The following is a 22213-nucleotide window of genomic DNA, read 5'->3' on the forward strand; positions in this document are numbered from 1 at the left end:
TCGCAACCAGTTTCCCCAAATTCCTGCTATTTGCCATGTACACTCAAAAAACAGTTGGGGAAAATAGTCCAGCAAATAAAAGCAAGAATTGCCAACTATAGACGACCGGTTACTTAGAATTAATGGGGTGTCAGAAACGGATCAATTAACGGCTTTATTAAACCAAGAAGATACCAGTAAGATAGATGAAGAGTGGTTCCCAATCTAAACATTATATATATATATATATATATTGGCCCTGACAGGTATTGTTTCCTGTGAAATACTGCAGAAGTAGCATTCCCTTATTGTCAGAAGACTGGCCTTAACTCAGGGGAAGTCCATTTAGGCTTTGCATTTAATTTAAATGTAATTTAAAAGAGAGATCATTTTAACTCTGCGAGTTGTTTGTGTCTCAATATGGGATTTATGGGTATTAATTAATATTAGCCCAAACAAGAAACATTCCTGAGGGCTCTGTATTGAATCCTTGGGAATGAATCCTGAATGGGAGGAGTGTGACGTCACTGCCGCCCGAGGAGCAGATTAGAAACGCCTCAGGCCTCAAGTCGGAAATGCGCATGCGCCACGGCCTGCAGCAAGGCGCAGGGAGGGACGCCTCTCGAACGAAAAGTGGAGGGCGTCATGCCCTTACTCAAGATGGCGCCCGAAGAAGAAGCGCTTCCTCACTGTAAACCCTAAATAAAGATGGCGCTCCGAGGTTTAAAAATAAGGCTGCGATTATATTACAAGCGCAATGAAAAAGCACTCCTCCCTCTGTCAGGAGTATGAGGGCCCTGAGTGCTCTTTGAATCTTGCCATGCACATATAAACCCTCATTGCTTTCACTCCCTCAGAAGCAAAGCCCCTCATTCCTAATGGGAAGTGAGGCAATCCCATCAGCCACATCGTGAGCAGCCAGTGGTCGGGGTGCTTCGAACTACCCCACCCCCGAGCCTTTCCTTAAGTGTAACGGCTCTGTTTCTATTCCACGGAGAGGGGGTGTGTTGCCCTTAGTAAAGATGGCGTCCGGACTCAGAGGGCAAGGCTTCAGTTCTCTCTGTCAACTCCGGGCCTCAGTGACGTAGTTGTGCTTCCGGGGCAGGGACAGCGGACGCCATTTTGTGTGGTTCGCGAAAGGGAGACTGGGGGAGACCGGGGAGGCAGCCGCAGTGCCGCCGCTTGTGGGGAAGGGAAAGCGGGCGGCGAAGGTGAGTCTCGGTCCCTGCGATGGCCGGGCGAGGATAAAGCCCTCGGAGGGCTGGGCGCTGTAGTCTGAGGGGGCGGATTTTGGGGGGGGGCGGCGGCGGAGAGGCCGCGGACGTGAGGAATGGCCGCGGAAGGAGGCGGGTGGGTGACTCCTCCCCCTTTCTGTAACGATCGGGGGCACACTCCTCGATGGCCCCCAACACTCCTTTGTGCGCATGCGCCACACGCTCGCCAGTACCGAGGAGGGTTCGGACTGGGTCCATTCGGGGACTCTAGTGCGCATGCGCCGCCGCTGCTGCCCGCAAGGTTCGGAGGGATAATAGAGAGAGAGGGTTCTGGCGCAGTTGGGCGCGAGGCGGGCAGGCGTTACTTCCGGCGCAGTCTAGGGATAGGGAAGCCCCTGCTTGTGGGTTTTCCAGGCTATGTATGTGGCCATGTTCTAGAAGAGTTTCTTCCTGAGGTTTCACCAGCATCTGTGGCTGGCATCTCCAGAGAATGCTGGCATGGAAGAGAGTGGGATGTATATCTGTACACAGACACACACACACACTGTCCGTTGTGAGGAAGCGATTTGCATGTCAATCTGTGTAGTGTTCTGTGTATTGTTAAATGGCAAGGATGTCTTAATTAATGATCCATTGCCTGCTTTAATTAATTAGAAGCCCTGAGGCCTTGCTATTCAACAACAGAACAATACGCAGATTAACATGCAAAGTGCTTCCCTCAACCATCAGTGTATACACACACACACACTCACATATATATACATACATACCCCACTCCCCTCCATGCCAGCGTCCTCTGAAGATGCCAGCCACAGCTAATGGTGAAATGTTAGGAATAAATTCTTCCAGAACACAGCCTCATAGCCCCCCAAACCCACAAAAAACTATGGATCCTGCCCTTTCCCCAAAACTGGGACTCAGGGTGGCTCACAACATTAAAAAGCAAAACAAAGGCGAGTTATAGACCGCCGCTTTGAGGCGGTCTGCCGCCACCGCCGTTTGCTCCGTGCGGGAGCCACAGCAGCCACACCGCACGGCTCCCGCGCGGAGCAAAAAAGGAGCTCCAAAATGGAGCTCCTTCTTGCGGCGCCTCTGTGATGTCGCGAGGCGCCGCTGGCGCATTCGCAACGTCATAGACGCCGTGACACGTCTCAACGCTATGCGTCCGATACGTAAACATGGCGGCCCCCGTGTGGAAGGGGCGCCGCCATGTTGTACGTATGGAATACGTACTAGGGTTAGGGGGTACGTATTCCATACGTACAACATGCACCGCCCCTTCCTAACCCTAATATGTATTCCATACGTATTCTTGGCGGTCTGTAACCTGCCAAAATCATACAGAAATGGAACACTGAAATAGATTTAAATTGTCACAATATTAAAACAATATTAAAACAAATTTACAGCGCTTTATAAATAAAGGTTAATAATAATAATAATATGTTAATAAAATACAGGTAAACAGTAAAAACATTAACAATACTTTAAAGCAATACAACAATCCAGCCCATGCTTTAAAAACCTTCTGTTTTAAATGCCTGTGGCGGAAGGACAGCAAGGACAGGGCCTTTCAGGCCTCCCTGGGAAGCCACCGAGAAGACTCTCTTGCTTCCCCGCCAGTCATGCTTGTGACAGTATTAGGACAAAGAGAAGGGCCTCTCTTGATGATGTCAGGCTCAGGCCGGCTCATACATATGCATATATCCACATATATGTATATATGGATGTATTTTAACCTGTTGTACACCGCTTTGATTGCCTGGCAAAAAGCAGGATAGAAATAAATTTTTAATTTATTTATTATTTATGTTATAGGGAAATACGGTTTGCCAAATAGCCAGGACCTGAGCCAGATAAGCAGGCTGTGTGGGAATGCTCATAGGAGTCTTTCTGTGTGAGAGTCAGCATGGTGCACTGGTTTAAGTGTTGGACTACAACTCTGGAGAACAAAATTCGATTTCCTACTCAGCCATGTAAACCCAGTGGGTGACCTTGGGCAAGTCACACTCTCTCAGCTTCCTGAGGGGAAGGCAATGGCAAATCTGTGAACAAATCTTGCTAAGAAAACCCTATGACAGGTTCGTCTTAGGGTTGCCATAAGTCAGAAATGATTTGAAGGCACACAGCAGCAGCAACAACATTTCTGACTAAACATGCATATAATAGCAATCTTAGTCAAAGAGTCTTATGAATGTTTCCATACACAGCCTACTTGTATGTTTGCCTGGACATTCCACTCTTACCCCATGGATCTACAACAGCTCATGCAATCAACTTTTCTCTTTCAGTTGGTATCAGAGGTGCTACAAGATCCCTTTGCAGATTGATTAGTCAGAGAGGTGGTTGCTGCTGCTAATTGTTACTGACTGCTGTCAAGTCAGCTTTGATTTATGGAGGCCCTATGAATGAGAGGCCTCCAAGTCACCCTGTCATCAGGTCTTGTGGACTCAGGGCTGTGCTCTTCTTGATTGAGTCAGACAGCACCACTGTCCTAGTCAGGTCACTCCATGCATCTGAGGAAATAGACCACATTTACAAAAGCTTGTGCTGCAACTTCTTTTGCACAGTTAGTATCAAAGGTGCTGCAAGATATCTTTGCGGACTGAAATCCCAATTAAGGCACTGGCAAGGAAGAGGTGTTCTCTCCACAGCACAGTTAGCAGCTTATAAGAAGGATCAAGCTGAGTATATGAAGGGGGCAGGATCCTGGACTAGATGATATAGATCTTTACTCTGGTTTGACAGGAGTGTTCTTAAGTTTATTTATATTTAAAGGGAGAGTAGTATTCTGACTGCCAGCAATACACATTGGTATCCCACTGAAGGGTTGTACAGAATTACAGAATCCCAGTATGCTGTAGCTGGGGAGTTTTTCATCATTTGTGCCAAGTGAGTGATACCAACACTTCTAGGAAGTTATACTGGATTGATTGTAGCGTGTGTTTCCATGTTCATAAGAAACCACTTGCCTAGTTGCTTGTGTATGGATATTTCCCCCTCACAGGCTAGATTATTGGTACATGTTTGTTTCTTGTGTGCAGACAGGAGTCTAATAATTTTTGAGGGCTAGTGACCATTGTAGACTATTTGCAGAGATGTTGTTGGGTACAAACAAGTACCATATAATTCAGCCCAGAAGCATTCAAGGCATCCCCATGAGCTCCTCATAGTGTAATTTTCATTTTCTTCCAGTGTTTCTCAGAGAAATACCTAGTGGGAATTCAGAGGCTGTTTTGTTGTTTTAACTATTTCTGTAACTTTTGGTTCTTAAACAGATTCAGAGATGCCTTGATTAGATTAATACGTGAAGTTTATTTGAAAAACTTATTACTGACAGGTTCAATAATTTCATAAAGGTTAGAGGAGTGCTACTCGGTGGTTGTATCTGGATCAGTACCAGTCTGTGAGCTATGGGCTGCCAGTCCCTGACAGTTTTCCAGGAATGAAAGAAATTGTTGTAGTCAGTGCATACAAATATGTCAGTCCTGGTACATGAGGGGAAGGGATGGACCCTGCCAGTCCTCTATATTATATATCTTACGAAGCATTGGGTTAGAGGAATACACTGTGTGCATATTGCTTAAATGATTGACTTTGCACTGTGTAATTATTGTACTTCCCACATCCTTCTTCCAACGAGCTTGGGCCACCATTCATAGGATTTTTCCTGCTTTGCCCTTATATCAGTTCTCTGAAGTAGGTAAGGCTTGAAGACAGATGAATCTAAGGATTTATTTCTAAGGGTCATGAAGGAATGAACCAAATGCTTTCCTCATTCTGTCCGCTACAGAATACTGGTTGTTAGGCTATGTATACAGAATATATGCAGTCCGTTGATGTACCAATGAGATCTTTGGCATTTCATAGTTGTACTTAGGGGTTTCTTTGTTTATGGTTGCATGCCTGAAGATTATCTCTTCATCGAAAATGTTTCATAGTAAAGCAGCCAGTATCGTATCTTCTGATTGCTCCCATGGCAATGGTCTGAGGCGTCAATATGTTTGATTTTCCATTTCTTACACTATTGAACTTTTGGGCTTTAATAACATGATTTTCTAAAAATCTAGAACTGAAATAGTGTGGCAGGTTTCCTGAGATTTAGCAAAGTGGGGTTGTTTAAAGACCTAGTTCTTTGAGACCTAAATATCTAAAAATTGATGCCAGTAACTAGGAATCTTAATAGGTTTTTGATCTCTGTTCACAGCTTGCAGCTGGAATATTCCTGTTTATTTTAAGATCTGACAGTGATACCAAGTTCTTCCCTAGCCCTTTTAAAGCAAAGATAAATGTGGTTTTTGGTTCTGTAGTTAGAGAGACACACCAGTTAATTCAATTTAGCCCCATATAAGTTGAGGGAAATAGAAGCTGAAATAGCATTAGGAGTTCAATATGTGAATATCCTATTAATATTTGTGTGGAAGTACTCTACACAGTTTTTATTCAGTTATGTGTAGTGGAAATGGGCAAGAACATTATCCTGTTTAATTTACTGTTATGGTATCAATTTAGCACAGTCCTAAGATTTGCAGCCCAAATACCCAGGAACAGCATTGTACATACAAATGTGTACTATGAAACGAAGTCACAATTACATTTTGTGCCTCCCTTATCTGAAATGTGTGGGATCAGAAGTGCTTTGGATTTTGGAATACCTGTATTTGCATATACATAGATAATGAGATGTATCTTGGAAATGGTACCCAAGTCTAAAGACAATATTCATATATGTTTCGTATACACCTTATACACATTATCTGAAGGTAATTTTATACAATATTCTTAATAACTTTGGGCATGAAACAAAGTTTGTACACTGAGCTATCAGAAGTCAAACATGTCACTATCTCAGCCACCCACTTTGGATTTTGGAATTCCAAATAAGGGAAGCTCAACCTGTATAATGACATTATAGCAGTATCCTGATTTGGCTTCTAAGACAGTTGGTAATTTCATCATTTTTGTACAAGTGGTATTCTTGTTGAAAATTGCATTTTGACCACGCGAATTGTGCGCAAGGGCATATCTGATAACAAGATTGCAGCATGTTGATGGTCTTTACAGCAACCCCAAATGAGTCTTGCATCTCATCATGATCTGAGGACACACGACATAGCCACTTTGCTGAAGTTCAACAGGCCTGGGATTCATTAGCACACGAAGAAGAGATAATTTGGGAACCTCTTGTGCTTCACCATGAATTTCAAGATGAAAGAAGGGTGGGGTATAAATAAAATAAATAAAAGGGAGATACATGAAAGGAGATATGTTTGCAAGCAGAAGTATCATGCTAGAAAAACATGTGTACCAAGTGAAACATTCTGATTATTTGTCCTCAAAATATCAGTATCAGATTGTGTGCCCGAAGTGTGTTTGGGGGGCAGGGGGAATTAAGGTTTCAGGTAGGTTACTTCAGTCTTCAAGTGGCTTTGCATACAATGCCCCAGTAATTCTTCCTGCTGGATTTTTGTAATACAGGGGAGCATTGTTCTGACATTGAAGAGGAGCACTGGACAGGAGAGAAGGCTATACTTTGCCTAATACAGTGTGCCCTTGGTATCCACTGGAGTTTGGTTCGAGGAGCCTCCAAGTTTTACCCTTGACTTATCCATGGGTCATGGCAAAATCCATAATTTTGTCCCCAAAACCTGCCCTCGACTTATACATGAGGTTGACTTATAGTCGAGTGTATACAGTACATATTTGGGGAATATTTTCAAGGTGTGGATGCTTGAATCCATGGATAAAAAAAATCTGGATTTGTACTATGCACCAAGTTCTTGGCTGCGAGATTTGAACCAGGGAACTGACTTTTTTAGCACCTGCTGGTTTGTGTTTGTTGAGTGTAAAAATTTCGTAGGGAACATTGCGGTAGACCAAATATGCTATTAATTAAAATATTCATTAAAATAAGGAAATTGATGTAAAGTACAGTGCTACCTCGGGTTACGAAATTAATTCGTTCCGCGGCGCCGTTCGTAACCCGATACATTTCGCAACCCGAAAAGGCTTTCCGTTAGCGCTGGAAAGCCGCTAGCCGCGCTTCACATTTGAATTTCGCGCCGAAATGAATTTCGTAACCCGAAAAATCTTTCGTTACCCGGAACAGTTTTTTCCAATCTAACTTTTTCGTACCCCGGAAATTTCGTAACGCGATCAATTCGTATCCCGGGGTACCACTGTATATCTTTTCTGAAGTAATTTAAAACCATCTCATACTTGTAGGCATAGGAAGGAAATTGTCCCTGAACCCACTTGCCCTCCAGCTCCAGGTTTTCCAATAATTCCTGGATTGTGTTATGTATATTTTCCCAGTAAGTTTGTACTTTATCACATTGCCACCACATGGTTCCTATCTTCCCATTACATATCCAGCAATTGTTCCTTTGCACAATTTTGAACAATTTTGCAATTGCTCAATTGCACAGACAATTAACAAGTCAGAGAAAATAAAGTCTATCCCTGGTGTAGAAGTGATTAAGGTAGATGCCAGGCGAACCTCCTTAGGGCCAGCACTGAGGGAAGGCTTACTCTTCAGTCACTCACTGCACTTGTTCATTTGAGGAAGAGACTCCTTTGAAGCCTTTGGTGTTGTACATAGGAATGTATATGTGCTGTTGTACTAACAACATACATGTAATTGCAACCCAATCTTTATCCTCTTTGTTGTATTCCCATCAGTGTTGTGAGACCTACATGCATCAGGGTGTGTTGACATGTTAATGTGTGTATAATAAGTTCAGTACTGAAAGCTCCAGTTGCTAAGTGTCTACAACATATGAAGGGATGCAGATTCTAAGATTTCCTTAGAAGGAAAACAGATCACATCATGTGAAAACAAATGAGAAAAAGTGGGTCATTTCACTTGTGAAACCATTGGGTGGTATTTAATGTAATGGTAGCTGTTGGTGTTATGATACTAATTGCAAGATCAACTGAGAGCTGTCTAGATGTTTGTGGAACAGCTAGTAGAAGCAGAATCTCTCATCATGAAGCCAAGAGTTGTATGAAGTCATGCAAATGCTTGTGCAAGCAAGGAATCCAGTGATTGGATTTGATATTTCACCTTAAAAGCCGGTCAGCCATCTATCTGGTTTTGAGGAATAGTGGCAGGGATGCCTGCAGGGTTTGGTTGCAACTCTTCCTTGCACCGTGAACTGTTCACATCTTCCTGAATGGAACTGTTCACATCATCCTGCAATGCCTGCTTGCCATTACCTTAAAACTCTTACTGGCTTACTGGCTTACTGGCTTTTAAGATGGATTTCATGGGCATTTGCAGTTGTGGCACCATTGCCACAACTGCAGATGTGAATATGAGACAGTTACATGGTTGTTGAGTCTGTATATACGCATGCATAAGTCTAGAAATGTACGTAAAAAAATTGATGCCAGAAACTTGGGTTGACTTATCCACAGGTCAGTGTGAGTACTGCACTTTAACTCTTTATCAAAAGGAAACTAACTATCCCTTAGATTAGTGTGTGGCTCTTTTCACCCTGGAAATAATATAAAGCAGGGGTGGGCAAAACGGAGGCCCATAGGCTTTCCCAGATCTCCCCCCCCCCTGGCAACATGCCCGCAGGTGCACCATAGGTGGGTGCGGATGACATTAACAAGCCAATAACAAGCTAAGCGAGTAGTAAAGTAAAATCAAGGAACTGAGGCCCAGGGGGGCTATATAGGGGGCCGGTCTTTGTTCTATTGTCCCTGCCTACAGGAGCAAATTGGGAGGAGCTAACCCAGAATACAGGATGTTAGGACCCTTGTCTGCTGGAAATGAACGTATCATGGGTAAGTGCCAACGTTCGTTTTCCACCACATTTGGAGGCCTCCTATGAGTCAAAAACAAATTTAGTAAAAATGTTCAAAAATATTTATTTGCGCTGAAATGCTCCAAAATGTCTACTAGAGAGATGGGGTACATTTCCACACATTTTGTGGGTGGCAACAGCCAATTTAGGGACAGGATTGGCCTTTTTTTGAAACCTAAAACATGAAAATGCCCCCATATGTCCTAGAAGTGTTAGAGGGCAATTTTGTATTTTGATTTGTGGTATTTCCATCAGTGTTGCAGGAGCAGGTGTGGCCTTCCAGGGTCTACTTGGGGTTAATGTGGTCCACAGTTGCCCACCCTGCTATACAGCAAAAACAGAAGGTGGGGATGCCAAATCATCTTGTGTTTAGGTACTTTCCTGCAAAAAGAGAAAGGAGAAGTACACCAGAAATGGTGAACGGTCTGGAAGCCATGCGCTACGAGGAACGATTTAGGGAGCTGGGGATGTTTAGCCTGGAGAAGAGAAGGTTAAGAGGTGATATGATAGCCCTGTTTAAGAATGTGAAGGGATGTCATATTGAGGAGGGAGCAAGCTTGTTTTCTGCTGCTCCAGAGACTAGGACCCAGAGCAATGGATGCAAGCTCCAGGAAAAGAGATTCCACCTCAACATTAGGAGGAACCTCCTGACAGTAAGGGCTGTTCGACAGTGGAACAAACTCCCTTGGAGGATGGTGGAGTCTCCTTCCTTGGAGGTCTTTAAACAGAGGCTGGATGGCCATCTTTTGGGGATGCTTTGATTGAGAGTTCCTGCATGGCGGGGGGGGTTTGACTGGATGGCCCTTGTGGTCTCTTCCAACTCTACAATTCTATGATTCTAAAAACAACTGGAAAATATCCCATTTAGGAAACTTCTTTTTTTAAGGAAAAGAGTTAAAAGTTAAGTAGACTGAAGTTTTATAGTTATGTTACAATGGTAGCTAGAATATCTTTAGAAATTATCTGAACCAACAAAGTTTCTAATATATGAAATACAGTAATAATGTTGAAGAAAAAACTTAAAACTTCTAGTGTAACATTTTTAAAAAGATAGGTTTGAGTCTTTCTTATCTGAAATGCTTGGACCAGAAGTGTTTTGAATTTTGTTGAATTTCAGAATACTTGTATTTGCATGCACCTATGTCATACGGAGGCGCAAGGAGCGGCACGTCCCATTCATCTGAATGGAGTGTGCGCTGCCGCACCACCACATGCACGAACCTCATTCACTTGCGCGGTATTTGGCTTACACTGGGGGGATCCGGAAGGATCCCCCGCGTAAGCTAAGGGCGGACTGTATGTACATAATAAGATATGTCTAGGAGATGGGACCCAAATCTAAACACAATATTTATCTTTAATATACACATTATTTTATACAGTATTTTAAATATATTTGTGCCTGAAACAAAATTTATGTATACTTGACCATCAGAAAGCAAAGGGGTCACTATCTCAGCCACTTCTGAAAAAATATTTGGTTTATGGGATATTTTGGATCTAGGAATTCTGGATAAGGGAGATTTAACCTGTGCATGCAAATAGACAGCGAAGTAGCTTTTCATCTATGTCTAAGAACTATTAGCTGCAGTTTCTGTTTCTTTAAAAGTTTTTTTTTTAAAAAAATCTCAAACTGCAGTAGTGAGTATCTGAACAAGTCTAAATGTATGAATAATTAGGGTGCTACTTCATTTCTAGATTTTAAACCTAATGGTATTAGAAAAAACATGCTGTTCTTTTAAGTTACATGCTGGGAACAGGATAGAAGACAGACACTATACAGACTTTATGAGGGGCACTAAGGGCAGCAATAGTCCAGTAAATTACATTCTCCAATTAACTGGCCTGGTAGATCCAACTGATCATGTATACTTGTTTACATTTTACATTTGCCTAATAGCGTAGGCTGGAGTGGGCAAATTGTAGCCCACCAGATGTTGGCCTGCAGTTTCTGTCATCTCTCATTGTTGACTATTTTCTCAGACTTTTGACTGTTGCAGCCCCAATAGCTTTTGTGCAAGTTTAAACTGCTATAGACTACTGGGTTTTTTTTTTAAAAAAAACAACAACAGTACATGAAGTTGTGAGTGTTCATTTGTGGTACAGCACTAGCACCTTTAAAAAATTTTTTGTGGGTCTTGTATCCATTTTTTTAAATTGAATCATTTCTAAGATGTATTTTATGTACCTTCAACACCAGATAACATTTCCATGGCACTTTACATGATGATGATGATGATGATGATGATGGTGATGATGATGATGGGGATAATAAAAATAAATTCAAATAATAAATAATGGGGCAGCAGCATTGAAAGTGCAAAGAAAGTGCAAGGGCAGGCCTACTGTTAAACATAAGGAAAACTAAAATAATGACAATGGAAAATCTAGACAAATTCAACCTAGACAATGAAGAAATAGAAGTAGTAAAAGAGTTCTCATACCCAAGTTCAAACATTGATAGAAATAGGGATTGCAGTCAGGAAATCCAAAGAAGATTAGGAATGTGGAAAGTGACTATGCAAGAACTAGAAAAGATTCTAAAATGCATAGATATAAAACTGTTCACAAAGGTTAGAATTGTACAAGCCATTCTTTTCCCTATTGCTATGTATGGTTGTGAGAGCTGAACAGTTAAGAAAGAGGATAGGAGGAAAATCAACTTATTTGAGATGTGGTGCTGAAGAAGAGTGCTAAGGATCCCATGGACAGCCAGAAATAATAAATAATAATAAATAAATGTTTTATTTGTATACCGCCCTTCCGTAAGATCAGGGCGGTTTACAGCATTTAAAAATACATAGAAATTCCAATAAAACCATATTACAAGTTACATCAATACACTTCATGATAAAATAAAAATAAAAATAAAACAACAACAAATGCCCCCGGGTTAGCAACCATTGCCTGTGCGGCCTTTGCGGCGGGGGGCCTATAGGACTTAATCGGGGAATGCGATTTTAAACAGGTAAGTCTTCAACTCCCGTTTGAATTGGGCCAGGGAGGTAACTGAGCGGAGCTCTATGGGCAGCGTGTTCCAAAGGGCCGGGGCGGCGATGGAGAAAGACCTCCTAGAAGTGGAGGATAACCTCGCCCCAGGAACCCTAAGGAGTTGCTGCCCAGATGTTCTGAGGGTGCGAGGCGGAATGTATGGGGAGAGGCGGTCCTTCAGGTATCCTAGGCCCAAGCCATTTAGGACTTTATAGGTCATTACCAGCACCTTGTATTGCGCCCGGAAGCGAATGGGCAGCCAATGGAGGTTTTTTAAAACCGGTGTTATATGGCTGGCCCTGGACGTGCCAGTGACCAGCCTTGCAGCCATGTTCTGCACCATTTGAAGCTTCCGGGTTTGGTACAAGGGCTGTCCCATGTAGAGTCCATTGCAGAAATCCAATCTCGAGGTTACCAGGGCATGTACCACAGTTTCAAGGTCCCTTTGGGCCAGGTATGGGCGCAGCTGGCGAATAAGCCGAAGCTGATGGCAGGTGCTCTTCACCGTCGCATTCACCTGAGCAGTCAGGTGAAGCGACGAGTCAAGAAGCACCCCCAGACTGCGCACGGAGTCCTTCACAGGGAGCGTGACCCCGTTCAGGACGGGTGGAACCACCGCCATTCCTGGGCCAGGGGAACCTATCACAAGTACCTCCGTTTTCTCTGGATTCAGCTTGAGTCGGTTTTCCCTCATCCAGCCCATTACTGACTCCAGACAGGCCGCGAGAGGAGAGACGCCATCCTCAGTCACTGCATCAGTCGGAGACATAGAGAAGATTATTTGGGTGTCATCAGCGTACTGATAACCCCGCGCCCCATGTCTCCGGATGATCTCTCCCAGCGGTTTCATGTAAATGTTAAATAGCATGGGAGACAGAATGGCTCCTTGAGGGACCCCAGATTTAAGGGCCCTCTCATCGGAGCACACGTCTCCCAGCTGCACCATCTGAAACCTCCCGGAGAGGTAGGAGCGGAACCACTGGAGCGCAGTGCTCCCGATTCCCACCTCTGCCAGGCGCCCCAGAAGGATACCATGGTCTATGGTATCGAAAGCCGCTGAGATGTCCAAGAGAACCAACAGGGACACGCTTCCCCCGTCGATGCCCAGACGGAGATCATCGACCAAGGCGACCATGGCCGTCTCAACCCCGTAACCCGCCCGAAAGCCAGTTTGAAATGGGTCCAGATAATCCAGATAAGATAAACAAACGGGTCCTTGAGCAGATCAAGCCAGAAATCTCCCTGGAAGCCAAGATGACAGAACTTTGGCCACATCATGAGAAGGCACGACTTATTGGAAAAGAACAATAATGCTAGGAAATGTGAGGGAAGTAGAAAGAGAAGAAGGCTGAATGCTAGATGAGTGGACTCTGTTAAGGAGATCACAGGTATGAGTTTGCAGGAACTAAGCAGAGCAGTGGAGGACTGGGTCTTGGAGATGTCTCATCCACAGGATCGCCATGGGTTAAGGGCGATTCAGGTAGTTAACAACAACAACATTGTGAAACTGGCAAAATATAGCAAATAAAAGCTCAGAGGATAATAAACCACTTAGCACTGAACAAAGGATTAAAAGGCCTATGGAGTGAAATGGCTGCACTAGGTGAGTTGCCTTGGGGATTACATTCCACAGGGAGATGCCTACACGCTTATTAAAAAGCTTCTCTCCATGGTTGCCATTACCTTGCTTTAGACATTAAGGTTATCTGGGAAGAGCTTCAGATGATGATCTCTGTGGCCAGTAGACTGGCATGGAACAGCTGGTTCATCCAGTTCATACTGAAACATGGAACGCTATTTCTTCAAGTAGTTTTCGCTGCTAATGACCACATGTATAGAATTTTAAGAAATGCAGTCATGTTTTATCATTCCAGAGATTTCTGTATTTGTGAGCATGCAAAACATATTTCTTAAAATGTTTTTTCTAAGCTTTTCAGTTAGCAATTGTTTTCTTTTTTAAGCTGAGTCACACATTCAGTTGGGTATAGAAGAACTATTGTTTTAGAAACTGACAGAGCTGTTTCAGAGTATCCATGTGATGTTTTGTTGTTCCAGACTGAGTAAAGAGTATCAAAATTTGTCTTTTGGGGGGAGTGATACTGCTCTTAGGCATCTTGGTTAGAATGAATCTGGGGATTTATAGTGATCTTACAGCAGTCGTAAATAACTTTTGCTGGATATGTGCTTGGTATTCCTGAATGCAACAGATACTTTCAGTTGGAGATCCCTGTTTCTAAAATGGGCCTGATGTGATCCCTTTTGCACTTCTGTTTTATTCCTTTAATTTCCTTTCAGTGGTGCCTTCTACTTATCAGTAAAAGTAGCATTCCCAGATCTGGAGCTTCCTTCCTTTTGAAATTCATTAAATCTTGTGTTTCTCCCAGAGGCAATACAAAACTGTACAATAAATGAATGGAGGATAATGGGGTTGGTAGCGGTAAATATTTCACCAGTACTGTATAGCATGTATTTGCTTGGTTTATGACTGTGAATCCAACATGTTCCTTCTTGTTTTATTAATTTGTTTGTGAAATTGACAACACAGGCTTCTATAATCTTTCTCATGGCACTCACAGAGTAACTCTTGCTAACGTATTTATTGAAACAGAGGTTATTCTGTGCAACTTTTGCCTGTATGTTGGGATGCCTGCTGTGGTATTTTACATGGTGGTTACTGCCGTTGAACTTGCAGTGCAAAGAGATAACAACCTGTAACCTCATGCTAACTTCCCCCTTCTGGCTGGACTTTAAAGTGTTCTCTTCATGGGGAGTTTTACATGAGCCATTTGCAGTGCACCCCCCTCGCATCGCCCTCTCCAGATGATGCAGGGCCAAAGGCCCAGTTTGACTAAGGACTGTCTAAATATGGGAAGGACAGTTCCACAGGGAATTGGGACGATTGTTCCCTTATCTTGAATGTAAAAGACTTGTGTTTTGTTTCAGATCTTCTGGGAAGATCCAAAGCACTCTGCAGCAATCTCAGGCAACTGCCTATACAGCGTCCTGCTGCGCCATCCATTGCCACCAGCTCAGGTTGCTCCCCTGTGGTCAGAATGAGGTGCTCAGTCGTATGATTAACATTGAGCCCCTCATTTCTGGCCTCTGAGGGAGCAGCTGGTACGAGGGCATGTGTAGACAGTCGCCTGCCATACCTGCAGAAATTGTAAGTAAAGGGGGAAAGATGGGGCAGCTTGACAGACAAAATACTCCAGAGTCCAGAGTATCGTGACCAGGATTAAGATTGGCCATCCTGTTGCTTCAGTTCATTTTGTTTTTAGTTCTCTGAAAGTCAAAAGTACAGAGTGATTCAAAAGGGATGGTGCAAAACCAATTACAGCTTTACTTTTACACTGTTCTTTCGAATTACTCAGTATGTTTTGAGAAAACATTTCTTGCCGGATGATGATCAGTGAGGTAACTTTCTCTGTGTCTTTTGGGGAGTTCTTTCACAACGTAGGGTTTCTTTAAACTGAAAAGTGTTACTTACAGTTTGACAGTTGTTTTAGTAATAATTACAGCATAATGTATTTTCCCTCTAATGTGCTTTTTATTGTCTTGCATGAAACTTTCTCAGTTTTATTGATTCAGACAGGAAGACCTGTGGATAGTTAGGTAATATTATCCACTTGATTTCTAAAATTACCAGGGTGTTGAAAGTGTGCAGTTCTATAAATACACTGGACTTTGCTGTTCTCCTAATGGCAGTCCTACATCTTAAGTTGTTTAAGAATATAAGTGCTTTTGGATGCTACTGGGAATTTTGGACAAAAGGGATATAGTATGAAGCCTTTTTAAAGTAATAATTGAGGAAATGTAACTTGTTTATAGCCTGAGTGCCTTTTGAATGGTGTAAATGTTGCTGTGTAGATTTGAATGCTGCAGAACACATGAAGCTTCAACTCAAATATTTAATGTTATTTTTGATTAAATATAGAATATATAAAGAACTAAAGATGTGGGATCAAGGTGGGCAGCCTTGGCAACAGTGGCCTTTGAACCAGCAGCAATGGATGCAGTCCTTTCAGCACCAGCAAGATCCAAGTAAGTAAACAGCTGAAATGGTGCTTACAAGACAAAAGCCAACATAGTAACCTGAGTGTTAGGAATTAATCTAGGGCATTATTCTCTCATCTGTCTTGAAAAATTTGCACTGATGAACTAAAAATACACCATCATAAAAAAGCCTATAGCTAATCTCAGTGTTTTCCACCTTTTGATTTTTATCTTGCTGCATTCAGGTAGGGAATCACTTGTAGTCTGTTAAAATTATTCTTCTAAAGCAGTGGTCCCCAACTGTGCTCTTTAAGGGGTTTTGGATTTCAGCTCCCGGAATCCCAGACTATTGGCGAACATGGCTGAGGCTTCTGGAAGCTGAAGTCCAAAATCTCTTAAAGGGCACAGTTTGGGAATCATTGTTCTAAAGCATGAGGTCTTTTACTACTACTACTACTACTACTAATAATAATAATAATAATAATAACAATAATAATAAAATTTATTTGTATCCCACCCCTCTGAGAACAATTGGGGCGGCTAACAAAGTTAAAAATACAAAACATATAAAATCCCTGGTACCCTCCCCTCCTTAAAAAAGTATTAAATTCAATGCAGTATTTAAAAAAGAGAACAACAAACAACAGCAAACAAACATACAAGTTAAAAACTGACCCCCCAAAATAACCAGAGTTGACTTTGAACAGTTCTGAACCTTATTAAATCCTTGGGTTAAACTTATTAAGACTCAGCCATCTTTTACAAATACTAGCATTGTTAGAATCTTTGTACAGTGCGGTGTCTGCCCTTGGCCAATGAATATCCATTAGATCAAAATAGAGAGGTGAAGCATGATTGCTGAAGGAAATCCTTCCTCAGGTGAAGTCCAGACTTTCAGACTTAAATTTAAAGTTAGTGTAATGCATTGATTTCCAGTTTCTGAACTATGTGTTGACCTTTATCCTCTGTCTTTTCCTTTATTAAGTAAAATTTTAAAAAGTATCGTTGTAGAGACCATTGTAATCATATAAGAAGTACTATCTAAAGAGTAGTGCACTAAAATCTAAGTCTAAATCTGATTTAGTTCCAGCTAAAATAGACCTACTGAATCAATGGAATTTACATTATTGTTGACCCACCACGTTTCCATTGATTTAATGGGTTGACTAGTTGGGGACTAACAGTTGTATTTAGGCCTTGACTGCAGCCTTTTCCAGGTGGGTGGGTAATTGTGTTGGCCCATTCCTTTGTTAACAGCAGAGAGTATTTTAGCAGCTTAAACAATGCTACAATTTATTTTGGCATTTGGCATTATGGCATTACAGCCTAGTTTATCAACTGCATCTGATGATAAAATGTTTTAGATTTTAAGACTGAGAACTTGCACTTTGTTCAGTGGGGTTTACTTGTGTGTTGATTTTCAAAAGATTGCAGCCTGTGTCTAGTGATTATTTGTGGGATAGGTGCCATGAAACTGCCTTCCATAACATTTACAGATGTATTACAATTCATCTGTATAAGGGAAACAATAAAGTAATTGTGTAATATGTTAGTACTTCCAGTTATAATTGTTTAAAGAATTTTTAACCACACACTTTAGCTGAAAAGGACCCTGAGACAAGCTTGAAAGCATCAGTAATACCCCTAAGGCCTACAGTGTAAAAGACATAAAGGAGAAGGGATTAGAAGAGGGGTGGAGAAACAAACAAACTTAGTTCTAAAATTCTTACAGGTGTTTTTCTGCCAAGATGTGAGGGAGCTTCTTGTAATTGCTCTTTCTCTGGTGGATGGATGTACGTAGTCCAGCTGGTCTGCCTCCTTCCCAGTATGTTATTCTAAGGGAGTGGCCTTTCACTTCTGCCAAATGGCAAAAATCAGACTGTGGTGCTCTGTACTCACAGGACAGTGGGTAAATCAAGTTAAGAACGCCAAGCGTGAGTGCTAAGTGAGGGATTTGCATGAGAACCTGTACTACTTTCATGTGGAGTGCTGTTGTCATGGGCTTTACAATTGCATCTTCCTTATTCTGCTGTGGGAAGCTATAAATTAAAAATCTAATTTTAATTCTAGGTCAAATTGACTGGGCTGCATTAGCTCAAGCATGGATTGCACAGCGGGAAGCATCGGGTCAGCAGGGTGTAGTGGATCAGCAAGGGATGATGCCAAATGGCCAGGAGATGCCAGGAATGGAGCCAGGCCCAAACAACCATGGTAACTTTCAGAGTGATCCAAACTTCAACAGAATGTGGCAGCCAGGTTTGGTGTTTTTTTTTATATACTCCTTTCTGTTTTTCTATCTTACCACTTCCAAACCTCCCTTTCAGCAATCCACTGTAGGTGTTGTGGAAGGATGTGTGTGTGTATGCGTAGGCTTCTTTGTGTGCACACCTGCAAATACATAGTCCCTGGGCATCCACAAACTCAACAGCATGGACAGTGTTCACCCTAGAGGAAGTTGTCCATCCCTGCTGTAACAGAACTTACTGCAAATTAAAAATGCAGTTATCTTTAAACTACTTTCACAAATCAGGGGTGGTCAGTATAAGTCCTTGCTTTCCTTAGGTGATGAGTTGTTAGCCTTATTTACTGACAGGTTTTAGCTTTAAGCCTAGATTTACATCTTGCTCATCTCCTTTGTAAGGAAACTGGAAGCTAATCTTGCCTGAAAGCTGTTTAAAGTTTTGCATTCCACGTGATATTGGAGTGTATGTTCCAAAGCAAGAGACATAAAGGATTTTTCAGGTCCCACATCTAGTGTGTTTTGCTGATTAAGCCATTTAAAGGCTATAGTCTGAGGAAATCTGTAGTTGAAGTTTGTCTTTTTGGGTGCCATCTCATTACAATGATACTAATGCATGCCAAGGGAAGAACAGGACCTGGGGGGAATATTTGGATGAATTCTTGGTGACAGTACTGTTCTTTCCTGCCCTAATTTCCCTCAAGTCTTTTATGAGTTCACAATTACTACTTAGCTTATTTTAGGTGATGCAACACAGCATTTTCCTGATAGTGGTAGATATGATAGTCTGATAAGCTATTGTACATAAATTTAAGAGTATCAATGATAGTCTGAATATGAAATGAGTATTACGGTTTTAGTGTAGTTATTCTTACGGCTTGCTTTGCATCAACTGCTTGGTAATCTAAAGAGAGGTAACAGAGAAAATCAGATTGGTTAAAAGTGTGGTGTTAACATAATTGTGTTTAAATCCAAACAGAATGGAGTATGCCCCACCAACCCCCTCATCCACCTCCAGATCAACCGTGGATTCCTCCAGCCCCAGGGCCAATGGATATTGTTCCTCCATCAGAAGACAGTAACAGTCAAGACAGCGGGGAATTTGCCCCTGACAACAGGCATATGTTTAACCAGAATAATCACAACTTTGGGGGACCACCACCAGATAACTTTGCAATGGGGCCAGTGAACCAGTTTGACTATCAGGTGAAGCATTTGTTGCTTAAGTGTTGTAAACATGTGGAGTCCCTTCCATGGAGGTCTTCCTCTAGTGCCGGTTTTCAACAGAATCTACAACAGAGTCTATTGTTTGGTGTTTAAAATAGCTCCCTGTTCTTCAGTGCAATATGCTTTTTGTAAAGCTGAGAGGACAGTGTTTGAAAGTATGAGCAAAAGATATTGTAAGTAGGAATGGTCTTTTTAAGAATACAGCCCAGATGATTGAATGGATTGTTTCCATCTCACTGGTTTGATTCTCTGAATAAAGATGACTTTTTGTCCACTGTTTATACGCTTGGAAACAGTTATGTATAGTGTATGTGAAGCAGGGGTGGGAATTGTGCAGTCCATGGGCTGTGTACAGTCCCTATGTGCATGTTATGTGTGGCCCTCAGGCTGTCTAGACTCCCCCAAACCAGAATTTCTTTTAAAATGAATTGGCTAGAATACATTTGTGGGGGAGGGAGCAAAAAATAGTCTTAGGGAATGCTCTATTGCCCCTAAATGCTGGTGGGTTTTTTTTTTGGGGGGGGGCACTCTGAAGTAGTAGTCATGTGATTGGAAGTGATTTCATGTTAGAAATTCCACTTCCAGTTACAGAAAATGGTGTGGATCCAATTCACTCATGGTCTGGATCCAATCTGCTCATGGCCAAAGATGTGTGCCTATCCATAATGTAAAGAATAATATAAGGATCAACAATTAATCAAATCCTGCACAGAACAAGACATGTTTAATCCACTTTGAAATCATTGTATTTTAGTTTACAGTGCTGCAAAATTCCATCCCATAACTGACATTCAGCTGTATGTCCTACACAAGAAAGTTCCAGTGCATGCAGGGAGCTTCTCTGCATGCAGAAATACCCCATTTTAGTGGAGGGAGCAACAGTTAGTGGTGGGAGCAACATTTCTTTGGGCATATAGATTGAAGGAAGATGGAGAGGATGGTTGCACACACAGCATTTGTGCCCATTTATGAATGCAACACTTTGTTGTAATCAAGAGATTAGGTATCAAGAGTTCCATTCATTTCAGTGCCACTTAGGTATGCCTACATTTTTCTGAATTTCCATTAAAAGTAGCATTTCAGAGATGGTCAGGCATTCAGCTGTCAAATATGAAGTAATTGATATTCATCCTTGAGCCATTTTGTCTAACAAGTCATCATTAGTGGAGATGTTTGACTGTTGTGGAGTTTTATTTCATTTCTCCCCCCTCCCTTTCTCACCTTTCAAATCTATTCACACATAAGACATTGAAAATTATCTTTTTCTGGCCTTGTTTAACTTTAGTGTCAACCTTCTTGGTTTGTTTTTAATACTTAAACACTGCAAGCTATATTGTATTTGGTAGATTGTTCAGCTGAATCTTCGAACAGACATAAAGGCGTACTACTCAAATTGATAAGTCTGTCATTAAAGGTGGCATTGCCATGCAGGATGCAAACATCAGTTCCTTCAAGTACAGAGTATGATTTTTTCCCAAAAAAGAAACAAATTTATGACTTGATGTAGAGTGTGTAATCTCCAAGGCTGTTGTGATCTCTCCAGGGGGCCTCCCTCAACCCCTTCCCTCCATTTTATTTATTTTTATATCTGTAGTGACATATTGTACCAAAAATGGCCCTACTATATATGAGGTGGCAGTTTCACTGCATTGACTTCCTGGCGTTATCTTATTTTGTTTTAATCAGTTCTTGATTAAAATATCCTGTTGGGGAGGCAAACCATAGAGAAAGCAATCTTAGATAAACAAAGTTTTTAAAAAATAAGTAGAGTCCTGACCCTCCAAGATCCCATGGGAGAGTCATTTAGTCCCCTATCACCAGCAGTTCCCAACCCAGTGATCCCTATTTAGCCTACAGTTCAAATTACCTGCTTGGTTTCATCTGCATGCTCCGTAGCTGTAGTGGTTTTCCTCTCAACAGAAAGGCAATTGAAGCTGACAATAATCTGTTCTCAGTTGCAATCAACTCAGCTCTTAAATCTAGCAGTCCACAATACATTTTACAACTTGAATTTAGCAGATTTAATTTGGATGTGTTAAAGTATAGGAAATGTTGGGCGAGGGGGAATAAAATAAAATAAAACTCATTACAGAACAGCTGATCTACCAGGTACTGTGGCTTCAATAGGCTTACTGTTTGGCACTGTCATCAACAACTTCAGAGAGTTTGTTCAAAATGCATGCTTTCATTGAGGTTTTAAAGCTTGATAACATATTGACTGACAACTCTGGTCTGTGGAAAATGGAAAAGGCTGTATGTGAAGTGAATTAGCGAGACATTTGAGACTAACCAAGTTTATTTTATCATGGGTTTTCATGGTTATTAGCTTAGGGTGCATCCACATGGCAGACATAATTCATGTTGACACCATTTTAACTGCCATGGTTCAGTGCTATGGAATTCTGGGATTGTAGTTTGTTGTGGCACCAGAGATCTTTTACAGAGAAGGCTAAATGTCTCACAAAACTACAGTTCCCAGAATTCCATGGCATTGAGTTAAAGTGGTGTCAGCCTGGATTATTTCTGCAGAAAGATGCAGCCTCTGTTCATTCTACCAGCACATCTGAAGGAATGAATTGATATTTGTGAAAACCCATTTTAAAATAAACCATTTAATCTCAAAGGTCCTGGGTCTCTTCATTCGCCCTGTCCTAACATTTTTCTACTTTACACTGAAAAAGACGTTATAACACAGCTGCCTTTTTTGAAAGTGACCTATGTTGCTGTCCTGAGTTAATTAATATTTTACTAAAAGA

At 41.8% G+C, this 22213-nt stretch overlaps 1 protein-coding gene across 2 annotated transcripts in view; it reads left to right on the forward strand.

Annotated features, from left to right (window-relative positions):
- The first annotated feature begins 1089 nt into the window (after positions 1–1089).
- PNISR (PNN interacting serine and arginine rich protein) overlaps positions 1090–22213 on the forward strand; it is a 32175-nt gene continuing 11051 nt past the window's right edge. The window contains exons 1-4 of one of the 2 annotated variants that reach the window (XM_089530692.1): positions 1090–1190; positions 15933–16039; positions 18062–18202; positions 19210–19436. In XM_089530692.1, coding sequence (XP_089386818.1) covers positions 15952–16039; positions 18062–18202; positions 19210–19436 — 456 coding nt within the window. In that variant the 5' untranslated portion in view covers positions 1090–1190; positions 15933–15951. Of the gene's footprint in view, positions 1191–15932; positions 16040–18061; positions 18248–19209; positions 19437–22213 lie in introns of both variants that reach the window. The other variant, XM_089530693.1, reaches the window with a different exon arrangement.

This window comes from Sceloporus occidentalis, unplaced genomic scaffold, assembly GCF_023333645.1.
Source record: "Sceloporus occidentalis isolate IW3139 unplaced genomic scaffold, rSceOcc1.0.p SCAF_6, whole genome shotgun sequence".
Classification (NCBI taxonomy): domain Eukaryota; kingdom Metazoa; phylum Chordata; class Lepidosauria; order Squamata; family Phrynosomatidae; genus Sceloporus; species Sceloporus occidentalis.